This window comes from Gekko japonicus, unplaced genomic scaffold (genome assembly GCF_001447785.1).
Source record: "Gekko japonicus isolate JY-2015 unplaced genomic scaffold, Gekko_japonicus_V1.1 scaffold2, whole genome shotgun sequence".
In the NCBI taxonomy this organism is placed as follows: Eukaryota; Metazoa; Chordata; class Lepidosauria; order Squamata; family Gekkonidae; genus Gekko; species Gekko japonicus.
In genome coordinates this window covers 4,216,568-4,239,927 of record NW_015175358.1, presented here as the reverse complement: position 1 = coordinate 4,239,927, position 23,360 = coordinate 4,216,568, and the positions used below count along the sequence as shown (strand labels likewise).

The 23,360-nt window shown below is 45.9% G+C and overlaps 1 protein-coding gene across 1 annotated transcript in view; it reads left to right on the top strand.

Moving 5' to 3' along the window:
* SOGA1 (suppressor of glucose, autophagy associated 1) overlaps positions 1-18,589 on the top strand; it is a 65,485-nt gene extending 46,896 nt beyond the window's left edge. The window contains exons 10-14 of the mRNA XM_015425240.1: positions 12,084-12,335; positions 13,390-13,461; positions 14,367-14,437; positions 15,959-17,402; positions 18,440-18,589. Of these exons, the coding sequence (XP_015280726.1) occupies positions 12,084-12,335; positions 13,390-13,461; positions 14,367-14,437; positions 15,959-17,402; positions 18,440-18,589 (1,989 nt within the window). The remainder of the gene's footprint in view (positions 1-12,083; positions 12,336-13,389; positions 13,462-14,366; positions 14,438-15,958; positions 17,403-18,439) is intronic.
* Positions 18,590-23,360: the final 4,771 nt, after the last annotated feature.

Sequence of the window (23,360 nt, the reverse complement as noted above, 5' to 3'; positions counted from 1 at the left end):
GGCCCTTGGCCAGGAGGCTTTTGCCAGTCCCCGGGGGGGGGAGTGCGATACATGGCCCCCCCTCCTCTTTCTGCCTGCGCAGTTTCACCCCCGGGAGGTCCGGGAGGTGTGACTGCTCAGCATGCAGCCATTCACCGGAAGTCCACACAGGTCAGACTTTCAAGAATCACATTTTACTCTCTCAAACTCCCTGTGTGAGCCTACTTCCAAGCTAGGGGTACCAGTTCCTCCTGCCCCTGGCTTCCTTTTCCCACTGCTACTTTTGCAGTCAGTGGGAGAAAAATGGTGCGTTAAAAAACAACAGCAAAACCTGCTGTTGGCAACAGCATGAACTCACTTCCAAGAAAAACCTGGAAGTGATGTCTGTCCTCTCTAGGAATCACTAGAAACTCTGTGGTTTTTACTATAGACTTCCTGGTGATTCCTAAAGGGACATTGCTTCTGGATTCCCCTTGGAAGTGACATCGTGCTGTTGCTGACAGCTCCTCCCCATGTTCCTGCCTGCCTCTTGCTAGTTGCTTGCTATGTAGGGTTGCTATGCCTGGCAACCCTACACCAAGCAAGGAGTTGTGCTTCCCGCTGAGACCTTCAATTATGTTCCATGATGGGGCGGGGGGCAAGGGGTCCTCTGGAATCAAAGGTGATGCCTTTTGGTAGTGGAGCATCAAATCCACAGAACTCTAGGATATTTGTAGCGTCATAAACTGGGAAGAGTGCATTGTAGGAAGAGTGTGAAGTGGCATTCTGTAACTCATGGTTGGCCTTCCAGGCATAAGAGGCAGCAAGGGAGAAAGTGAAAGTTAGTTTGAGGGAACAGGAGAGAACAGGGAAGAAGAGCTGTAAGTTTTGCAGTGTTGTACTAGCAGAAGTAACACAACACGACTGAATATGGGGAGCGAATGAGAGGGGGGTGAATTACAAGATAAAACCAAGATTTTGTATCTGATCAGCAAGGTGGATGTTGATGGGGTCAGTGGGTACAAAAACAATATGAAGAGAGAAGGGATAAGAGGAAAGATGGGACATTTGGAAAATGATTTAGTTTGACTTATCTGCTTGGAATCCTCATTGCTGCCTCAGACAGGCAGTTGGAGATGTGGGATTGAATGGAAAGGGAAAGTTCAAGGACAGAGCTTCATGTCATCAGTGCATAAGGGGCTCTGAAAAAATGGGTTTGGATAAGAGCATAAACTGCCACCATGTAACAAACTATGGTCTCAGTATAATTAGTATAGGAGTAAAAGCTTCTTCTTTTTTATGATAGTCCTTGTGTAATTGTGATGGCTGCATGATGGGTAGATGTTCAGCAACTGGATCTTTTTCATGCATGGAGATGGCAGTGATGGGAAAAGCTGAACTTCTGCCTGGTATTGCAGGCTGCAAAGGCTCAGGAGCCCTGCTAGAAAAGGATAGGTGACCTTGAACTTCAAGAATTCTAAGAGAAAAAATAACCAGCGTGCTACAGATCTTCCTAACTAGATGCTGTAAGTGACATGAAACTGGCATTGTGTTTCCTTACTCTTCTTGTCTAATACAAACAGTGTGTGGTGTGCCTTCATCACACTCTGCCTTTCCCCACCCCTGCCTACATAATCTTTCCTGTGAGGTGGGAGTTGGGAGAATCACAGAAGCACAAATGATGAATCACCATTTGTTGTTTTTGTTAGACGTTATGAGGAAGAGAGAGTAAAAGACAGAGCGTCTGCAGTTTTTACAGTGTCTGGTCTGGCCTTTGCATTCAAGTAGTACACGCGAGAGATTGTGCAGATATGGACCCCATGCTCATCCCTCTTTTGTGTTTATTTCTCTCACACGCTCCACTGCATATGACATACCCTGCAAGAAAGCCTCTTGCCAGTCAGTATACTGTTAGAACTAATGTAATCTGGCACTCAGCCTTGGAGTGTGGCTTTGAAAAATTTCAATAAAATTGAAGTCTTCTCACTGTAGTTCTGCAGCAGCCTTCTGTGGAAATAGCTACACGGCAGTGGTTCTGCCCAACAAAGGGCTTCCTTCAGAGCAGGCTGCAAGCAGCTCACAAGCTTCCTCTCCATGTGTTTTAAAAACGCTCTGGCTCTGTGGATGCTTGCAACAAACCCCCCAGATATATACAAAGAAGTGGCTGTAAATGTTGCCTTCAGCATTATGCCTTTATAAATTCAAGCTCTGGGTGCAGAAACGTATATTTGTTTAAAACATACATGTTTTAACATACCATGCCCCCAACCAACTGACAAGAGTCAGTTTGGTATAGTGGTTAACAGCGTAGACTCTAATCTGGGAAAACTGGGTTTGATTCCCCACTCCTCCACATGCAGCTGCTGGTATGACCTTGGTTCAGTCACAAGTTCTCTCAGAGCTGTTCTCTCAAGAGCAGTTCTCAAAGAGCCCTCTCAGCCCCACCTACCTCACAGGGAGGGGAAGGGAAAGGAGATTGCTCTGAGTGAAGGGTGGGGTATAGAGGCAATAATGTATCACATTCTTTTCTGTACCTTCCGTGCTATTTCTGTTTTCTTATGCTTTGTGGGTGCCTGAGTTTGACCCTTAGGCTCCATTGGCCGTAGGAAAACATCAAGAGATGTGTGCATATTTTGATAGTATCTCAACTACCCATCCAAAGTTTGTGTCCAAGAAGCTTTCTCCCTGATGTACACTGGCAGTGATTTCCGGATGTCTGGCAACCTGACCTCACAGAAGGCTCAGTCATGCTTTTGACTCGTGTGTTTGCATGCATGTAGGTGAATACACAGCGCTAATCCTTCAGGCTGCTTGTGCACCATTTTCCTAAAGAGCACATGTGTTAGGTTAGTGTGTAAGAGAAGGGAAATGAGCTGGCTGGTTTGTGGCTAAAATGAAGAGTAACATCCTCACCCTTTGTGAGTTGCTGAGTCACCTCCTTTATTTCCCCTGGCATGAAAATAACTCTTGAAGAAGCAAATTCATATCATGTCCGCCTCCCATCTTTTGTAAAAAGCTGCTTTCATTTTTGCACTCAAATCTGCATAACACTGTCGTCATGGACTATTTCATCATAATAACAGTGTGGCCTTTCTTGCACGTTGCATTATTCCAGCACCTTTCTAGCACAGTAAGAAACCCTGGGTTTTTTTTAAAAAAACACCTCGCCTTTGGAAATTGATCTTGGTAATTTCCTAAAGTCTGCTATTAAAACTACGTGTGGCCTTAGTCCCTGTTCTCTCTTAATCTCATTTTGGCTGAAGTACTTGTTTGGTTTTACCTTGTGCCCTGCGGCTATGATTGAATGGAAAAGGTTTCCAAAATTATCTTGAAAATTTCTGAACAACCTGTGACAGGCCAGTCCCAGTATCAATTACCGTGGAACAAAGCTGTTCCTTTGGATGCTGTACCAGTTTTCTCAGGGCCTTGGTAACTCCAGTGAACTCCTGCTCCTTTCACACCCAGCCCAGTTGTGCTTCAGCTTTCCTCTGAACATTAAAGGAAATGGATAACAAACAAACAGAATGGTTGAGTGTTGCTGGTTGTGGACGTACATATATTGGACTGCTTGCTGCTTTTGCAGCATCCCACACTGCTGGTCCTGGCTCCAGTCCTGAGTGCCTCATTTCACTTTTATACATTGTTATGGACCTGAAAAGAAGAAAGGGGGAAATGCTGTGTTTTTGTTTGCGTGGCGATACAGAGCAATAAGTGAGAGACGTCTTTCAAAACTCTGAAGTTAAGTAGCCAGGTGAGGTCCGAGACTGAGAAGAGAAGCATAAAAGGAGATGGACAAATCTGTGTGTATAGGCAGTAGAAGTTAAGAAGAGTGTAACCAATGCTCCCTCTAAGCTGTCTCATCTTGTGAGCAAAAATTCTCCTTCGTGGGCTGTTGGCATTAAAGGTGTGAGCGAGCGATTTGGCTACTGCATGATTAGTCTGCTCTGGAGCCATCCTTCCTTGAGCTAAGACAAAAATATGTGAGCCGGAGGCTCACTAACTCAGCCAAGAGGGAACACTGAGCATAATGTAACTTGCAGACAGTATCACCCTTTTGAGCCCATTGACTTCAGTGGAATTGGGAGGGTGTAACTCTGTTTAGGATTGCACCACACCCCTCCCTTGCTGCAGCACTACCACACAGTGAAGTTGCATGACTGTCTTAAGAGAGATTCCATAGTGAATGGCGGTTGATTTTTTTGTTTGTTTGTTAATTACAAGACCTAGAAAAATCAGCTGGAGAACATGCTGTGGGAGTGTGACAGCATCTGCCCCTCTCTTCTCATTCAAAAGTGCTGAAAACTTGACTTGGTTGCTAGTGCAAAAGAAGGACGGCATCAGTCCCTCTGCAGAGGCTTGCAGAAGTACGTGTTTTACCTATTGAAAGTGGCTGCCTTGACACTGACTCCAGAGGCAGCGAGCCCAAGCAGTCATCGTCTAACTGGTATCTGTGTGAAATCTTGTCTGTGGGTGTGTGGGGTTTTCAAGCACCCCTAAAACCACCCCGTCTGTTTGGTTCTCACTTTGCTCAGTAAGGTTTCCTAACACCTCTTCAACTCCGTATTGATGATCTGTCCTATTAAGGTGCAAAGGCTGCCCTGTTGTTAGTGTAATGTCAGTTGGGGTCTATTCCATGGGCTTTCCCCAGAAGAAAAGCACAGACTTGGCCCCGCCCTGCCTCTCAGCATCGGTTGCTGTTGCCCATAAATACACATCTTATAGCCAGCTATGTGTTTGGCACCACAAAAGGCATTTGGGTGCAGTTAAGTTGTTGCTATTTCAGCCTGACATCATCAGAATCTTAATGGCTGCTATTGAAGCAAGTTCTATTCATGAATGTTATTGATTTCTCTCCCCAACCTTTGGCTGAGATGAGTGGAAGATATTCAGCATTATGTGTGCCACACCTAGGGCCTCTGGGGAAATGTGTTTGTTAGAAGGCAATTAATAGACACTTGGTCCTCGTTCAGAGTTGTGTGAATCAATATTTTTCATTCTGTTCTAGCTGCACTGCTGGAAACCCTACTGTCCATCCTGTGGCTTGCAGCAGTGAGGAAAATGTTGACTCTGCTTTGAGTCAGACAAGATAGCGTTTGTGTGTGTGTGTGTCTATGTGGGGTGTGTGTGTCATGGTGCATACCTTCCAACGGAAGGTAGTAGGCATTTTAGTTGTGTATTGTCAATGAGAGACTCGTGTTTATATTTATTTAAAATATTTATGTCTTGTTTCTCTGCTTAAAAAAAGTTTTGGAGATGCTCTGAGGTGAACAGTGAGATGAGCAAAATGCTTTCAGGTGATTCTGGTGGTTTTGCCAAACTAGAACCAATAAATACCCCTAACCAAAAATCATTTTTTTCATGAGTCGTAAATGTGTATAACTGTTTTCCATTGTCACAGACCCTGTGCTCTAGGCATTGACATTTGCAGAAGCTTAGCAATCCTGAGATAATGTTTTTCAACTAGAAGCTGATTGTGCATCAGTTCATATGTTTGCTCTGATACACACAAACATTGGAGAAACCCACAGATTATATAGAAGTATCCACTTCCATGCATAGGGGGTTTCCTTGTCCCCAGCATGCTCCACTAATTGCTTCTGTTAGGAAACTTCTTGATGTTACACTGCACAGATGAGTAGATGGCTTGTGTGAGCAGATACTCACACATATCAGAGTATATTAATAACCTGTGAAACATCTTTCTATTGTACCAGCCAAACATATGTAATAAGTAGAGACCCATAACAACCCCCTTTTTTGGTATTTGTGTGTGTGTGTGTGTGCCTGTGCCTGGAAGTCATTGCAACCTCTGGTGACTCTTACTGGGGCATGGAGGAAGTTCAGAAAAGTGACTTGACAGCCTGCCTCTGTCTCCCGTCCCTGGTATTCTTTGGAGGTCTCCCTTCCCAATACTTGCCAAGGTCAGCCCTGCTTAGTTTCCAAGATCTGACAAGATTGGGCTTGCCTGGGCTATCCAGGTCAGGGTGCCATACGAACGTCCTTTGAAGAGAAGGCAGACATAGGAACTTAGTGGATTTTTTACATGGGAGAAGCCTAATGTGTCTGGCCTATTTTCTCCGAAGGCACTGCTTTCACACCATCTTCAGCAGCTCAGAGACAACCTGCTGCTTGGAGTCAGCACACATGTCAATAAATTGGGCAGTCTGATTAATTTTGAGGGCAGTGAGTGAGCAGGCATCTCTCCCTTATATATAATTGAGTAAGACGCAGAGTCACGCAGCGGAGAGAAAATGTGCACCAACAGTGTTTTGATGCTTGAACTGTCCGTCAGAAGCTTCCCCAGCTTCCATTGGCCGTGTCCCCTAAGTCCCACCTCAGAACCCTCCCCCCCCCGCCCAACTAGCCAGGGCTGGATGGAATGGCGGCGGCAGCTCATCACTGCTCGCCGAGCTCAGATTCTCCCCCCTTTATCGCACGCCTGTTTTCCCCCCTCCCCTCCCCTGCCCGCCCACCCACCCACCCCCGGCTTCAAAGACCCCTCGGAGCCCTACAGGCTTCCGGGGACAGCAGGCGACGGGCAGCGGCAGCTGCGCTGACCCAACCCCCACCGCCCTGTTTTTGCCTCTCCCCCCACCTTCGCCATCTTTCGGGGGTGGCAGGCCACAGCTGGCGACGGTGAGCCAACCCCAAACAGCCCGTTTTTGCCGCTCCCCCCCACACCTTCATCCAGCTTTTGGGGGCAGCAGGCAAGGAGCGGTGGCGGCAGCGCTGAGCCAACCCCCGCTGCCCCTTTTTCCCCACTACCCCCACTCCTCACTCTTTCTTTTTCCCTATCTCCCTTCATTCTTTCCCTCTCTCACTTTCTCCCTTCATCCCCATCGCTTTGACTTCTCCCGCCCTCTCCCTGTCTGTCTGGCTTACTGACTGTCTGTCTATGTCTCTCCCCCCCCTTCCTTCCTTCCTTCCTTCCTTCCTTCCTTCCTTCCTTCCTTCCTTCCTTCCTTCCTTCCTCTCTTTCTCCAAACCCCTCTATCTATCCATCTACCTATCTATCTACCACCCACCCACCCTACCTTTCTAGGGCCCATTGTCTTCATCCACAATGGGCTTTGCTCCCTAGTTTTTTTTATAAGTACAGAACTTCTGAGCTGAACTGGCCAGCCCCCTCAATTATCGTCCTGGACTCTGCACAGATGGCTGGGGTCCCTAATGGGCTATAGACTGGCATTAAGCTTCAGTTGCCAGCTACAAATTCAGTGCACCCAAGCCATTAGTAACATGCAGTGAGAAATCAGATACTTCATTTATTTGAATAGTTACGACATGTGCAAATGGCCCTAATTTAGAGAACTGGGAGCATTGTGTTAGCATTTGTGATTCCCCCTGCAGTATAACTTTATGGCATGCTAAGTGTGATGCTGTCTCAGGGGAAATAAGAACCCCATTGTTCCCTAGGAATTCTAGAAGTTGTTTGGATGAGTCCGTAGAGATTATGACAGTGCTAAACTTGCAAGGTGCTCTGATCTATCGATCAGTTTCTTGTTCTACTGCAACAATACGAGTTCCCTGCCACCCCCAGCCTGCAACTGAATGTACTTGGTGGGGGCTGAGAAGCAGAAGGCATTAGAAACCAGCCATCGTAATCTCTCGGATTAGTTATTGTATCATGTTATTAGCTCATGAGGAAATCCTTGTAAATTGATGCCACTTTAGTTTGATTGCACCTTCATTTCAGTGTCTCTGAGAAGACTCATTAGGGTTACAATAGAGAAGTTTTGAATAATAACCCACTTGCTGATACTGTACTCTAGAGATGCCATTATTAGATGTTTCGTGGATCCCCACCCCACCCCTAGATGCCCGTCATCACCCAGAATGGCATCTGCGCTGAACGGCTGTTATGCATAAATGCAGTAAACATGCCCAATTATTATGTGATTAGAATAATCATTTTCTCTTCAGCTATCTGAACTGTCAGGTGCCAGCGAGCATGGGAAATGGGGCTTCTAAAATTAGCTTACCATTCTCTGGAGTGCTGTAGGAGTTTAGCGCTTCAGCTTTTTTTCTAATTGGGCCATGCGGTTAACTTGTGTCCAAAAATGCACCCTGTTATTCCTCTCCACAGACTGATTTTCCTTGTTATTTATCCCTCCTCCATATGGTTGTGCAAATGTACCAAAGTAAAGAGGTTTTGTATTCTTTTTCACTTAAAATTTGCCTGCCATTATCTCTGTCATGCTTGTCTGATCCCATTCTTATGAGGCATACTGATGTATCTTCATACAGGAATTGGTGTGAGTTTTTCTGCTGCAAGGAGCAGTCTAATCTCCTTGCTGCTGAATTGGCACACATACAGTCTCTGGCTCCTCCCAATGTTTATCTATTCATATTTGTTGGAGACTCTTTAAAATAATTCTCTTAACATGAAAAAAACCTGCTCTGAGAAGGGCCCAACTGCTCTGAGGACTGGCCCAAGGGTCAGCTGATCCGCATTATGCCCAGGCATACTTTAAGGAGGCCTCTTTGTGTGTGTGTGTGTGTGTACAAAAGCTCTGTACAAATCCATCTTTTGCTGTGAACAAGAAGTACAGGTTTGTACTGAGCTTATCTGGAGGATACAATATTATGCATGCCCACAGTAGGCATTGCTAAAAATTATGTACATTTGTATGCATCCTTAGAGTAAAGAAGATTATTCAGAATGTTAACTGCAAGGATATTCCCTGTCCCATATATCTTCCTAGACAAGAGATTATGCAGCCGACTTCCTTGGCATCAGCACGTTACTGGAATCCCCTAAGCATTTTGACAGATGCTGCAGTTTGACCTTCAGTCCATAATATGCACAGCGGAATTGTTGGAGCTGTTCTGATCTCTAGGTGTGTAGGGGTGTGTGTGTGTGTATAAAGTGCCATCAAGTCACAGCTGGCTTAGGGCGGCCCCATAGGGTTTTCAAGGCAATGATTAAGCAGAGGTGGTTTGCCATTGCCTTCCTCTGCAAAGTCTTCCTTGGTGGTCTCCCACCCAAATATTACGGACCCTGATTAGCTTCTGAGATCTGATGAGATCAGGCTATGCTATACCACTCCACATCCCAACTTCTAGATGACCATACCTTAATCGTCCTCTTTGTGAAGTGATTACAGAGCTTGACTGCTGAAGATGATTGATTTGGGCCTCTGCCTGCCTGAAATTGAATTCATTGCACTGTTGAACCCATCATATCCAAAGCTGAGGTAGTTTGCATTTGTGAACTAGAATCCGCTTTGGGAGTCACCTGCCCTCACTAACCCTTCCTTCTTGTGCATTGCAGTTCTGTACAAGCACATAACCAATGCCAGCAAAATGCCATTTTATTAACTCAGCACAGTGTCAAAACAATAACACACTGAACAGTATCAAAAACTAAAATATATCCAACCCCCACAAAACCTGATAAGCAAACTGTCGGACAACAAAACGAAGGAGCAGGTTTGTAGTTTGGGGGTGCTCCTGGATCCTGGCCTACTTTTGGAGGTTCAGATCTCCTCCACCTATGGCCCTTCTTCAGAAAGCATGATCTGGCCGCAGTGATCTATGCTCTGATCACATCCAGGATAGATTACTGTAATAAATTTTTTTATTTATTTATTATGAGATATATACCCCGCCCTCCCAGCTGAAGCCGGCTCAGGGTGGCTTACAAAAGAATATGCTGGGCATGAGTCCGTCTTTGAAAACTGTTTGGAAAATTCGGTTGGTCCGGAATGTAACAGTCAGGTTATTGTCAGGATTATAAATGATGAGTAACAACAATGGAAATACAGTGATATATAAATTGTAGCCAAAAAAACATCTTAAAGACTGTTACACTATATATAGATATATATTTTACTCTGGAGTTCTGGGGGGAGAGTATTCCATATATGGGGCACCACCACCGAAAAAGCCTTGTCTCTAGCCATCCACTGTCTTACCTTCATGGAGGGTGGTACATAGAGCAGCGTTTGGGATGAAGATCTCAGCTGAATGGCGAGACAGTGTGGGAGGAGATAGCCCTTAAGGTACCCTGGCCTTAAGCCATGTAGGTTTTTAAAAGCAAGAACCAGACTTTTGAATTGTGCTCAGAAACAGTCAAGAAGCTGGGGTTGATGTTCCAATGCAGAGCTAATATGTTCTCTTTATCCAAACCTTGACGACAACCCTGGCAATGATATTTTGTACTAATTGAAGCACCCAAACTGTCTTAAAAGGCAACCCCATGTATAGAGCATTACAGTAATCTAACATGGATTTAGTGGGCATGGATTACCTCACTTCCCTAGGAGTGGCTGAAGCTGCTAAAAGGCACCACATTCCACTAAGGCAACCAGAGCTTTCAGCTGTAGGTTGTTCACGGAGCCGTTCAAAGCTCTGAGCTTGCTTTCATGGGGAATGCAGTTCCATCCAAAACAGGCTGCCTACTTATTTCCCAGTAAAGAATTATTGACCAAGTGCACCTCAGGCTTGTCTAGGCTGAACTTTACTGGCTTTCATCCATTTCATTATGTTCTCTAAGTGCTTGTTCAGAACTTTGGCAGACCCACCTGACTCAGATGTTAAGGAGAAGTAGAACTGGGAGTCATCCACATAGATGGTCCCTTCAGATCCCCAGACAACCTCTCCCAGTGGTTTTATCTAGACGTGAAATAAAGCGAGAGATGGAATAGAAACCCTGTAGTGTAAATGCCATGCAGTTAAGCAGCAGTTCCTGAGTAACACCTTTTGGAGATGACTGGAGTATGAATTGAACCATGGGAGTGTGGTACCTCGAACTTCAAACTCTGCCAGTCTAATGAAAAGGAAACAATGATCAATAGTATCACAAGCTATCAAAAGGTCCAAAAGGATCAACAGGGTTGCATTCCCCCTGCCATTCTCAAGGCAGAGATTGTCAGTAGAGGCAACCAAGACCGTTTCAGTTCCAAAAGTAGAATTCAGTCTCAGAATTTTGTATTCAGTCCCAGAGTGCCACAAATTATTCTGCTAATACAGCTGATGCAGTGATAACCTGTATAATTTCATTTTTCTTATACCTTCCTTCCACTTTTCACCTGTGCAAATATTTACCATTAACCATTAAAAGGGCATCTCTTGAAACCCTAACGTGCGCTTGTGTCAAGTGTTGATTGCTGCTGTGTTTAAAAATGCATGAGTTAGGAAAGATGCTGCTACATTGTGCTGTGCTGAAAGTTGCAGACATATTTTCTGCTTCCGTTGTGGACTGTTGTTTTAGCTTGACAACGCCTGTGTGGGAAGAGCAAATCCCCCAGGCTCTGTTTTGTCATGCACATAGACATTCCATTCCTCTGGCCTTCCACTCTTCTCTTGAGAATTCTCTCTCTCTCTCTCTCTCTCTTGCATTGCACCCGAAAGTACATATCTGAATATGTATTTTACTTTGCTATTCAGTATGACATTTCATATGTGTTTGGCTGAGTGAACACTGCAGATATACACTGTTCCTTGTGTATGTATGCAGGCTTGTTTGGGATGAGGGAGATAAGAGGCATGAAATGCTGGCCTCTGAGGTCAGCTGTTTCTCCTCTGGCTGCATAGACTTCTGTGCATTCTGGCATCGCATTGAGAAATAGCAAACTCAGTGCAAGAGAGCCAATGTTGTGCACTGGTTAGTGTGCTAGTTTAGGATGTGGGAGACCTAAGTTTTAATTCCCACTCTGCCATGGAGGCTCACTGGATGAGAAGTCACAAACTCTCAGCCTAACTTCACCTCACTGGGTTGTTGTGAGGACAAAATGGAGGAGGGAATAATAATGTTGTGAGCTATGCTGGATCCCCATTGGAGAGAAAAGCGTGGCATAAGTATCTAGACAGATAGGTACATGAATAGGTTAATAAATGTGTTTTAAATAATAATTTATTAGGTGGTTCACAGATGTGCCAGTGAGTGAACAGATCATATTGAGAGGAGAAGTTCAGTCATAGTGAATTCTGTAAGAATCTCTGTTCCCATTCTACTCCCAGTATTCCTGTCAGAAGGGAAAGGGAACCTGCCCATCCTCTAGCAGAGTAGATGACAGGTGAAAAAGTGCTGAGCAGTTTCCTGTCACCAGATTCAGATGTTCTGCCCAGAGCCTTTGATTTGATTGGGTTCCCTGACATACTTGCTGTTTTGGTCCTTGCAGCTGGAATCCAAGGGTGGGAAGGGCCTGACGGAGCGAGCGCTCTCTGACTGGAAAGCAGCTCTGAAGAGGGAGCGGGAAGAACACCAGCACCTCTTGGCTGAATCCTACAGTGCTGTCATGGACCTGACCAAACAGCTGCAAATCAACGAGAAGAACTGGGACCAGGAGAAGCTGGAGCTCTTGGGCCACTTCAAGGTTGAGCAGCAGGCGGCAGAGCAGCAAGTGCGGGAGCTGCAGAACAAGCTGAACCAGGTAGGGATTAAACAGGTGTGCCTAAATAATCACTGTTCCTTTAAGTGCAGCTCTCTGTACTTGGGCAAGTGTGAATATATCCTATATATGTGCACATCTTTGTTCCAGAACTGATGTCTGTTTCTTACTATGAATGTACATATATAGGGGAAGCTGAGTTCCTAATATGTGTCACCATGTCTGACATGAATGTTAGTGTGTGCATACATGTGAGGGTATGAGTAAGGTATGCACATACTTAGACCTCACTGCTTCTCCAAGGCAAACAAGGTAAACTACAGTAGACCTCACTTGCATAGTAAATCGCTCCAGATGAATCCTATGAAACAAGACATGCATGCGTACAATAGAGGAAAGTGACCCCCAGCTTTAGACAGGTCACTGGCTCATATGGCCTGGCGGAAATTTCTTTTTGGTGTCAAATATGGTGGTTAGTCAGACCTTGAATACCATGGCTGAGTCTTTCCAGGGGAAATCATAATGAGCTGTGGATCCTTGCTATACAGTGATCTTGTCTATAATAATGATAGTTCATTATTCCCTGATTAAAGAGTCTCTGCTGCGAACATCATAGTGGTATGGTGGGACCCTCCTTGAAGGACACTCCTTTGTAGCAAAAACATTTCCAATGAGTTTTCTCAGTGTTGTCAGTGGCCACAGTCAAATAGATCTGCCTCCCTCCTAGTGACCTACTGAACTTTTATTTTTACCAGCAGTTGATGCTTCACAGATGCAACCTCAGCCTGAACCCTGTGTCAGCTTGGATACCAGGCTAGAAATTTGCCTCTAAGCTCCAGTTTTTATATTAAGAGATTGATTTCCTTTTAGAATAGTAAGCAAGCCAATGATATGTGGGGTCTTGCAGGGGACACTTGGTACTCTCCTGATATTGTCATGCTAGTGGGAAGTCCCTGCACGCAGTTAGGATTTGCGATGTGCCCAATGGAAACTGAAACAAATAAAATTACCATCCAAAGTAATGACATGCCAAGGACAGTAGGCTTTTTATGTACAGGCCAAGCTTGCAAATTGCTTTGTGTGCATCCTCTTCCAGCTGCAGAAGGGAGCCGACCGATGGGCTTTGAAAAATTCAGAGATGGAAAAGCATGGCAGTAGCTGGAAAGAGGTAAGAGGAATGGCTTTATTCTCTGCTGCAAGATTCAGGAGAGGATAAACTTGGCTTTTGCAGCTGGGCCTGTGAAGTAGCTGTATAGTTCTGCTGGAGACAAATCCCAGAGGTTGCCGTCACCCTTCAGGCTGTGCTTGGGAGCACCCAGGGGCATCTGAAAAAGCCTTTCTGGGACACAGAATGCTGAATAAACAGATGTGTTTTCATGACAGGGGCTGGCTGTAATAGCTGTGTTATAGACAAAAATCCAGAAAAAAACTGTATCCATTGAATTTCTGTGTGTTATATAAGTGTTTAAGACTGTCAGGAAGGCATGTAAAGAAATCAAAAAAGTTAGCCAGTAGAGCAATAATTACCACATTCTGATGTCAGCAGAAACTCCAAGTTAAACATCAGTAAGGTGTCTTTACCATGACCACCATGTATTCAAATTAAAAGCCTACCAAAAATGAATAGTTATTACCTACCTTCTGAAAATCAAAGAGGGTGAGCCAAACACACTGCCCAGGAAAGGGAGTTACAAAGTCTTGGTGCCATCACAACAATGGAAATACAGTGATATTGAGTCTCTGATAGTGATGCAACGCAGAGCAAGGTCTCTCTAAGTAGGCTGCTTTTAGAGAACAAACCTGGTGTTTTGAATTGGACCCTGAAACGAATTGGAAACTAGTGAAAACTGAACCAAAGTTATCCCTTTCAGAAAGTGGGTATCTGCATTATGGCCCAGTCACAGTTTCCAAGAACTTTCCCAATACAACCCTATGTACAGCAAATTACAGTAGTCCATTCTGGAAGTTACCAAAATACCCGTAACAACTGCCAGGTCTCAACTGAGACCTCTTAAGTGTACAGAAATGGAACAAAGCACAGGTGATGATAAAACTCTCTCAACGCTCTTTCAGACTCTCAATGAGAAGATCACTGACAAAGAAACCATTTCTGAAACAGACATCAAAGAAAGTAATCTAAAAAGGTGAGAGGCATGCAGTGCTTCTTGCAAAGCACCAGGGGTCGGCTCATTTCTCTCATTTCTTCACTGTCTAGAAAATAGGTAGCATGTTCCTCTCCCCACACCCCCACCTGATGATTAGGAAGAGAAGCACATCCATCCATAGGAAGCAGCAACCCTGGTTTCCTTTGAGTGCACTAGAAGTTGCAGTTGGCCTTATTGGACACTGTGTCAGGCTCAGCTTAGCTCTGCAGCTGGCTGGATAACACAAAATGACGGGTCTTTCCCATGTGAGCGAAATTACGTGGGCTCTGTCTTCTGTGAGTGTAAATGGCCACTGTGAGACTCTGCTCCTGTCTCCCCCTAGTGTCTTCCTAGTGTCTCTTAGACAAATGATGCTGGGGAGACCAGTGCTTTTAATCCGATCCCTCAGTGAAAAAGCAAAGCATGTTATCTCAATAATCTTTATTGTCTTTGTTTAATTTCCCCATTGATTTCCACTGTGTTCTCTGGAGTTGTTTATTTGGGAGACTTTAAAGAGTAGGGAGTTATCCCAGCTGAGCCCTAGCAAAAGTCTATCTCATATCTGTTGTGTCTTGGAAGCTGCTCATTGCAGAGGTTTCAGGACACGGTCTAGGCGAGGCTCCTCTCATCGGGAGTTTCAAAGCAGTTCCACAGCAAGAGAGCTAGAGGTGATGTGTTGCTATCAGAGTTGATGGAATCCAGGATGGAGAGTGGGAAATGTTATACCATATGCAGAAGATTAGTCTCTTGCACACCATGTTAGCTAATTCAGGATAATTACTATCCCCTGGTTCCCAAAACAAATTCACACTATATGTGATTAGAGTAAGTATGGGGGGGGGGGTGCATTGTGAGCATGCACAGCCTTATCCACAGTCTGCTGGAGTCTCGCAGCTTTTCCATGGACAAAGGAGATAGGAGAGCCCCCTTTTGGCTACTAAAAAGTCTGTGCCAGGGATCATGGGACCTACTTGTTGGAATGAGGGCTGCAGTGAAGAGGGAAATTGGGTGAGGTGGAGCAGAAGAGGTGACTGGATCCAGTCCACAGTCCTCAGTCACAGAGCAATGGCAAGTGTTCTTTTGCACAGTTCCAAACATTACTTTTCCTACTCATATATTTGGCCATTATGGAATAAAACAAATAGCAGAAGATAATAATTTCTGATTTACAATAATATTTGTAATATCTGAATATTTAAATGCAAGTGTAGTAGCGGATCTTCCAGTTCCATGCCTTCCAGCTCCATCCTATGATTAGCCTGGCCATTAAGGAAGGCATCTCTTCCACTATCTTCTGCCACCTTCCCCGTGCGTTTAAGACAGAGTCAAAAAAATAATGGCAAAATTGGCCCTTATTCGTGGGAGACATGGAGGTGGGCAAGTAGGTATATAGTTTAGCCATGGAAAACTGCTTCTGCTTAGGCCATGGAAAACTGCTTTTGAGTCAGGAGCTAGAAATGATCCACTTTTCAAAATTGTCACTAATGTATGCTGTACCTATTCCCTTCTTGTTCCGACCAGGACAAAGTCGGTTTCCTCAATGTCTGAATTTGAAAGCTTGCTTGACTGTTCACCTTACCTTCCTGGCAAGACCAGCCCAGTGATCACAGATAACGCCGACACCAAAAAGGGCTCTCCAGCTACTCAGATGTTGCCTGATACATTAAGGGACACATTAGGGGTCACCCCCAATAACTGTGCTCATAATGAGCAACCCAAATCTGAGAACCGGGCCACAGAGGACCTCTCCATCTCATTGTGCGGCTGCACCAAGACAAGCAGCTTGTCTGTGCAAGATCAGTCCCAGAAGCAAATGCAGAGGAGCCACACAGCCCCAGACAAGACTGGGATCCGCATATACTACAGCCCTCCAGTGGCACGGAGGTTGGAAGCGCCTCTAGTGCAGAACAGGGAGGGGAAGATTATGGTTGAGCCTGGCTTCTTGTTCACCATGGCCAAGCCCAAGGAGGAGTCAGACAACTCAGAAAACATGTACAGCAGGTGGCTGTGCAACTTCTCCAAGCAGCACCGCGAGCTGCTTGATGGAAGTACCGTTAGCGAGAAAGCTGTGGCTTCCGTCCCAAGGTTCCCACCCTCCCTGCATGACCTGGAGATCTCTGGCAACATGAGTGATGATATGAAGGAGATCACCAACTGTGTCCGGCAAGCTATCCGCTCCAGCTCCCTTGAGAGAAAGGTGAAGAGCGCTTCCAGCCAGACGGTGGGATTGACCAGCGTCAGTACTCAGACCATCCAGACTGCCAGCGTTGGCCTCCAGACAGACATGCCCAGAGGCAGCATCCACAGCAGCAAAAGCTGGTCCCCACGGAGCTCCTCCCTCATGTCTGTGCGCAGCAAGCAGATTTCCTCATCTCTGGACAAAGTCCACTCCAGGATCGAACGGCCCTGTTGCTCACCAAAGTATGGCTCCCCGAAACTCCAGAGAAGATCGTCCTCTAAGCTGGACAATTCTAAGGATCGGAGCCTGTGGAACCTCCATCAGAGTAAGCAAAATGGGTCCGCTTGGGCTCGATCCACGACCACCAGAGACAGTCCAGTCCTCAGCAATATTAACGATGGCCTGTCTAGCTTGTTCAATGTTGTGGAGCATTCTGGGAGTACCGAATCCATCTGGAAGCCAGGGTGCCAGGAAAGCAAAGCCAAGCCAGAAGCACCCAAGTATGGGATAGTGCAGGAGTTTTTCCGGAATGTATGTGGCAGAACTCAGAGCCCCACTTTAGCTCCTGAGAAGAAGGACCCCGTAGGAGTAGAAAGCAGCAGCAAGAAGGCCGACCATCCATCTGTAGCTGTGCCCCACCAGTCTGAAAGCACCTCCAAGACCCTTGACAAAAAACCTTTGAAGCAGAGCTGCAATGAGGAACCAAAGCTACCCACCCCGTGCCAAGGAGGCAAGGACAAAGCCTTAAGGGAGCCGGACATCATCTCTGCTACTATTGCCAATGAGGTAAAATTTTTCTGTCCCAAGAAATAACGTAACAGCAGAGAAACTGCCCTGGTCTGACCTGCCTTGAAAGTTCTTCTGTTGGCTAAAATGTAGCACAGGATGTCTTCCATCTTCTGAAAACTTGAGGGGGGACACAGAGCTAAGAACATAGGGAGAGCCCTGTTGGATCAGACCAGGGGTCCATCTATTCCGGCATCCTGTCTCACACAGTGGCCAACTGTTTCCTCTGGACAGCCAACAACAGGGCATAGAGGCCGAGGCCTTCCCCTGATGTTGCCTCCTGGCTCTGGGATTCAGAGGCTTAGTGCCTCTGAATGTGGAGGTCCCCCTCTGTCACCATGGCTAGTAGTAGGGGCATGCAAAAAATGTCAACAGTATTTTTTGGTTCGGGTCTGTTAGACCTGAAAAAATTTCGGTATTTCCGAAAAATCCCAGATTCCAATACCAGTGTTGTATTTGGATCCGAGATTGTTTGGAAATCCTGAATGTTCTTGGGTCCAGTAGACTCGAACTGGAAAATATTGGTTAAAGAAAAAACAAGCCAGCCCAACCTTGCGGCTGGTTTAGCTTCTCCTGCAGCATAGTATAAATGGGGTATAAATGAAATAGATAAAAATAAAGCAGACTGGATATTAGACCACACCTTAATGCACCTGTACAAACAAGGGTGGTGGTGGGTGGGGAGTGCTGACAAGTTACAGTTTACTTATGACAACCTGGTAGGATTTTCAAGGCAAGAGACAAACAGCAACCGTGCAAGTAGTTGTGTTATTAATTTTTTTTGGCATTTATTCCATGCATTTCCATGGTTTAAAGTGACATTATCAACGTAACATCCTTGTGAGGTAGGCCTCCATGGTTATCATGTTGCCTAGGGGAGGGTGAGGCTTGAAAGCTTGTCCTAATGGTGCCTTGCGATAGAGGTGGGTTTCGAACAAGGATCTCTCTCGTCCCCACACAACACCAGATCTCAGTGAGTGTCACTCCTTTTATTGGCCATTCTTTTTCACTCATCTACTTTCTCCTTCTCTTTGCAGGACATTGCTTGTGACTGCAGCTCCCAGTCGCTGACCTCCTGTTTTGCTCGGCCCTCACGCTCCACTGTCCGCCACTCCCCTTCCAAGTGCAAGTTGCACCCCACTGAGGGCAGCCGGGCGGAGGAGAGGGTGGGGCCGCCGAGTGAGTGAAAGGGGGCTGCAATGGCTGCTGTGCTGATGGAGGAGCGGCTCCTCCCTGAACCTGCCGGTCCCTTTGGCAACGCGAGGACTGGCTGCCTCTGAGAAAGCCAGACACAGCAGAGATCCTGAGGGGCTCCACTCTCAGACACTCAGAGTAGTCACGCGCATCTCCTGTCTCTCCTTAGCAGGGGTGCTTGCGAACACAGAAGCCGTGCTGCAGAGCCAGGGGATGGAGCGGGAGCCTTGGTGGGGTGGGGTGGTTTCTTATCCCTGGAAAACCCTTCAGCCACACTCCATGAGAGAGGAGCATTGCTGGAGTGTAATGAAGCCGTTTGTGCTGTTTCCATGGCACATGGTGTGTGTATGTGGTGTCGAGTGTGGCAGGTTTTCCCCCATGGTCACCAGTTTGAGGGACGGATCCCCTTTCCCACGCAGAGGGCGTCACGGTGAGAGGGGACAGGGAATTCGGGGAAGCATCAAAGAAGCCACCTTGGTCTAAAGGAAGAGGAAACCACAGTCCTCCAGAAACAGTGCAGAGATGGTTTTGAGGGCCATTATCTGCTAGAACAGCTGTATGATGAAGAATCCCCCCCCCCAAAAAAAAGAATGAGGTTCTTGTGTTATATAGAGGGAAGTGTGGGATGGGGAGGATTTATTTTGATCAAATCTTTGCTAAGAAAAAAAATGCCACAATAAGGTTACTGCTCTTGGGTGTTGGATTGTGTACAAGTAGGCTGGAAATGGGCTGGTTCTTCTCTTATGGCCATGTGTGCATGGATAGTTTTCCTCAAGTATGCTGGGCCAGTAGTGTCTGTATGGTGCCAGCCACTCAGTCTGCACTGCAGTTGGGTATTGGCATCGTATGGGCCTGCAGGGTTGATATCAGCACCAATGTCTGTTCTTGATAAAACGAGGATGCAGCATTGCACTATCTGCCGGTGATGGCTTGTGTTGCCTTCCTGTCCCTGTACATCATAACTCCCCGTGGTTAGTGAAATGCGTTAGCAGAGCCAGTCTTTCCTCCTTAGGCAAATTATTTCTGTAGATCAGAACAATCTCTCCTTTGTACGATCAGCCTTTGTTTCTGTGCTTGGCTGGTCTGGGTGTGGTTGAGTCCAGAGAGGTCATGAAAAGGGAAATGCAAAAATATCTCCATGTCTCCAAAACTGATCTCATCTCTACCTGTGCCTGCCCTGCACCAAGGGAAGATGTCGCCATTCCCAGAGAAACTCAGGTGCCTATTATTTTTTTTAATGGAAGTTTCAAAGCTTTGTGATAAGCTGGCCTCTAAAAATAGTTTACTTTAAGGGAGAAATGGCAAGGACATATCCAACACAGTGAAAACTCGCATGGCAGGGAGAAGAGAATAGGTAGAGGAGGTACCACATTTCCAGAGATGAAGAGTTGCCAAACATTCCAAATCCCTGGGAACTTCACATCTCAAAGCAGGGGTTCTTCTGTGTCACCTTCTCATTTTGTTATAAACAGCACTCAACTTACAGGCTGTTTAATGTGAGCTAACCTTGGCCAGGACAAAGAAATGAAGAGCTGTGTCTCCTTGATCAGTGCTCCTTCAACCCCCAGTCCAGCGTTAACTGTTCTTACAGGCAGTTTTCATAGCTGCAACAGCCCCTCTCTCTACTGACTTGACGGTTCCTCCCTGGTTTGCTGAGGGATGATGGGTGGGTTTGCTGACCCCACAAATGAATATGTTCTGTAGGGTTAGTTTATGGTTCACCTCCTTGAGTGCTGTGCTTGTATGAGATTATGATCTTAAAAGTTGGGTGATGTCACTGCAAATATTGTATATAAAAATCTACAGGGGTCATCTCATGACTCAGATGTCATAGGCTACCAGTTGTGTTGGCATCTATCCAACTGTGCAGTTCCTCTAGTGGAACGGCATTTTCTTTTGCAAAAAAGGGGACTGTGGTTTCCACTATTCCCCTTCCACTGCAGACCCTCACTTTGCCCCTGTGCCATTCCTGAGAGTCTGCTGATAACCAGAAACAAAATTTTAGGTGGAGCTTAGTGGGCTGCATTGGGCATAGGACATGAGAAAGTCCCACTCCATGAAGTTTCCAGCTGGTTGGATACATGCTTGGTACGAGCTAGGAACTAGTGCACAGACATAATCTTACCCCAGACATTCATTCTCATGAGTCATGAAAGGCAAATATCAAGTTCTGAAATGACATAAATAGACCATGTCAGATAATGGGTCCCATCAGATCTCGGAAGCTTAGCAGGTTTGGTATTTGGAAGGAAGATCTCCAAGGAGGATACTGCAGAGGCAGGCAATGGCAAACCACCTCTGCTCCTCTCTCGCCTTGAAAGCCCGTTGCTGGGGTCACCATAAGTCAGCTGCAACTTGATGGCATTTTACACACACATTCCCTGCCTTTAGGGTTGGGAACTAACTCCAAGCTATATTGGCAACCCTTAGCTTTTTTATTTCACATCAGTCAAAAATAAACTGAGCTTTAAACAATTATTGGTGCTCTAACTGTAGTGATGAAACCAAATAGGAAAGAGCAGAGTTACATGTATGATACCATCCCATGATTCTTTTTCTACCCTGGGGGCTTTCTTTTATCAGGTAAAGAAATGGTGGGTGGCTTTTGGTGTAGTGGTTAAGTGCGTGGACTCTAATCTGGGAGAACCGGGTTTGATTCCCCACTCCTCCATTTGCACCTGCTGATGTGACCTTGGGTCAGTCACAAGCTCTGGCACACCTGTCCTTGAAAAAGAGCAGTTTCTGTCAGAGCTCTCTCAGCCCCACCCACCTCACAGGGTGTCTGTTATGGGGAGGGGAAGGGAAAGGAGTTTGTAAGCCGCTCTGAAACTCCAAGTGAAGGGCGGGGTATCAATCCAATCTCCTCCTCCTCCTCCTCCTCTTCTTCTTCTTCTTCTTCTTGTTAAATGGTGGGTTGGCGTGCCCCCAGCTGCTTTTCTCCCTGACAGATCAAAGATATTGGATCCCTTGCTTTTTCAGGGGGAAAAACAGCTGAGGGAGAAGTGATTGTGAGCAGGAAAAAGGGTCTTTCCTTACCCTGTGAATCCAGCTACCCGCATTTGCTTTGCCTGATCAAAGAAAGCCCTCAAGGAGAATCGCACAACTATGCCGAACCTGTGGGAAGCTATACTAGCAGGTGCCTGCCCTGTCGTGCCCAGAGCATGGTTTCTGTTAAGTATCAAGAACTGTGATATATATATCTGTGAGAGAGAATAGAATGGCTTGGATCCACAGAAGCACCCCCATGAAGTGCAGATTTCTCCTTCCATGCCCACTAACTTGAGATGGGAAGAGGAGAAAGTTGTGCTCCTGTGGGCAGAGATCCTTCTGCAAAAATGCTCTGGTGGCTCCAAACCAGAGTCTGCATGGGCATCCCTCTCCTCCAGTAGGGATATTTCTGCTGCTGGACTCTGGCACTCCACTTGCAAGCAACATCTGAGCATTAGTGCGAGTCTCCCTTGGCTTTTTCCCCTGCATCTTCTGCACTGTCTAGCTCTTGTCATTTCTTTACAAATCTATATTGGCTAGGAATGAAAAAAAACCCTGTCTTGGTTCTTATTCCCTGACCAAAGCCATTCATGTTGTTGTGGCTGAGGGGATGGATGGTTCCTCTGGGTCTCCCGTGGAGACATCTGTGTGTGCTCTAGCGGTTGCCCTTTGGATGATTCGTGGTTTTCTCATTGACTGACAAGGTGCTTGCTCTTACTGCAGCTTTCCTTCTTCTGGAGCTGAAGTGCCTGTGCCCATTACAGGCCTGTTTGTGATGAAAGGTCTAGGTTGCCATTACTAACAGGGAGGACTTTTTCATATTTACATAGTCCCACTGAATTCAGTGGCGCTTTGGCCCAAATAAGTGTGCATAGGATTGCAAGCTGAAGAAGACAAAATGGATGTGGAGAGTTTAGATGGATTTGTGCAACACTGCTTTTCTAGCCAGATTGCCTTTGTGATCCAGTTTACAAACACACGCACAAAGTTAGATCAGAAGGTGGTCCAACCCTGCCCATTTTTTTGTCATTTGATGTCTTTAAAAGGCACTATTACCCCCCCCCAAAAAAATCTTCTGTTGATGCATTAATAGAGAAACCAGCAGATTTTTCAATCCATTTGCTACAAAGGAATCACTTTAAATAATGGAAGTTCTCTAATTGTGAGGACTTGGAGAGAGTAAGCCAGATAGAAAATGGGTTGAAATAAAAATGCCTCTCAGGTAATGGGACTGCAGGTGTGCAGCGGCTGCTGGGATCATCCTAGTAGTACAACCTGTGGATAAGTTCCCTGTGTTTAGCAGGCAAGTTAGTACATTTGGAGGGAAAGCAAACAGCCCAATAAATAACTGGCAAAAATCTGAAACTGGGGAGGCTTTAACTCTTATACAAGCAACATTACCTGTTTCTTGGAACAGATGCCAGTAATTGCTTGGACATACGTGTAATAAAGAAGTTTGACAGGGAAGAGAAAGGGAACCAGCCTTCTGTTAGTAGCAGTGGGATTTTCTTAGACTCCATTATGACGGTACTTCAATTGCTGAAGCAGAAATGCCCCATCAGATGTTACTTTAACTGCTGGGGATCAGCGGGAGCTTGTAACTTGTGTTTTTGTTCATTCAAGTGAGCACCATTAAAGTAACATAGGACACCATTTTTCATATGTTCCATAAGTCAAAATGGCAATAATGCACAGAGGATGTGGAAGGATGGGGCTAAAAGTGCGGGAAAGAAGTCAACTGGAAGGTGCAGCAAGCCCCGTGCCCTGAAACAAATG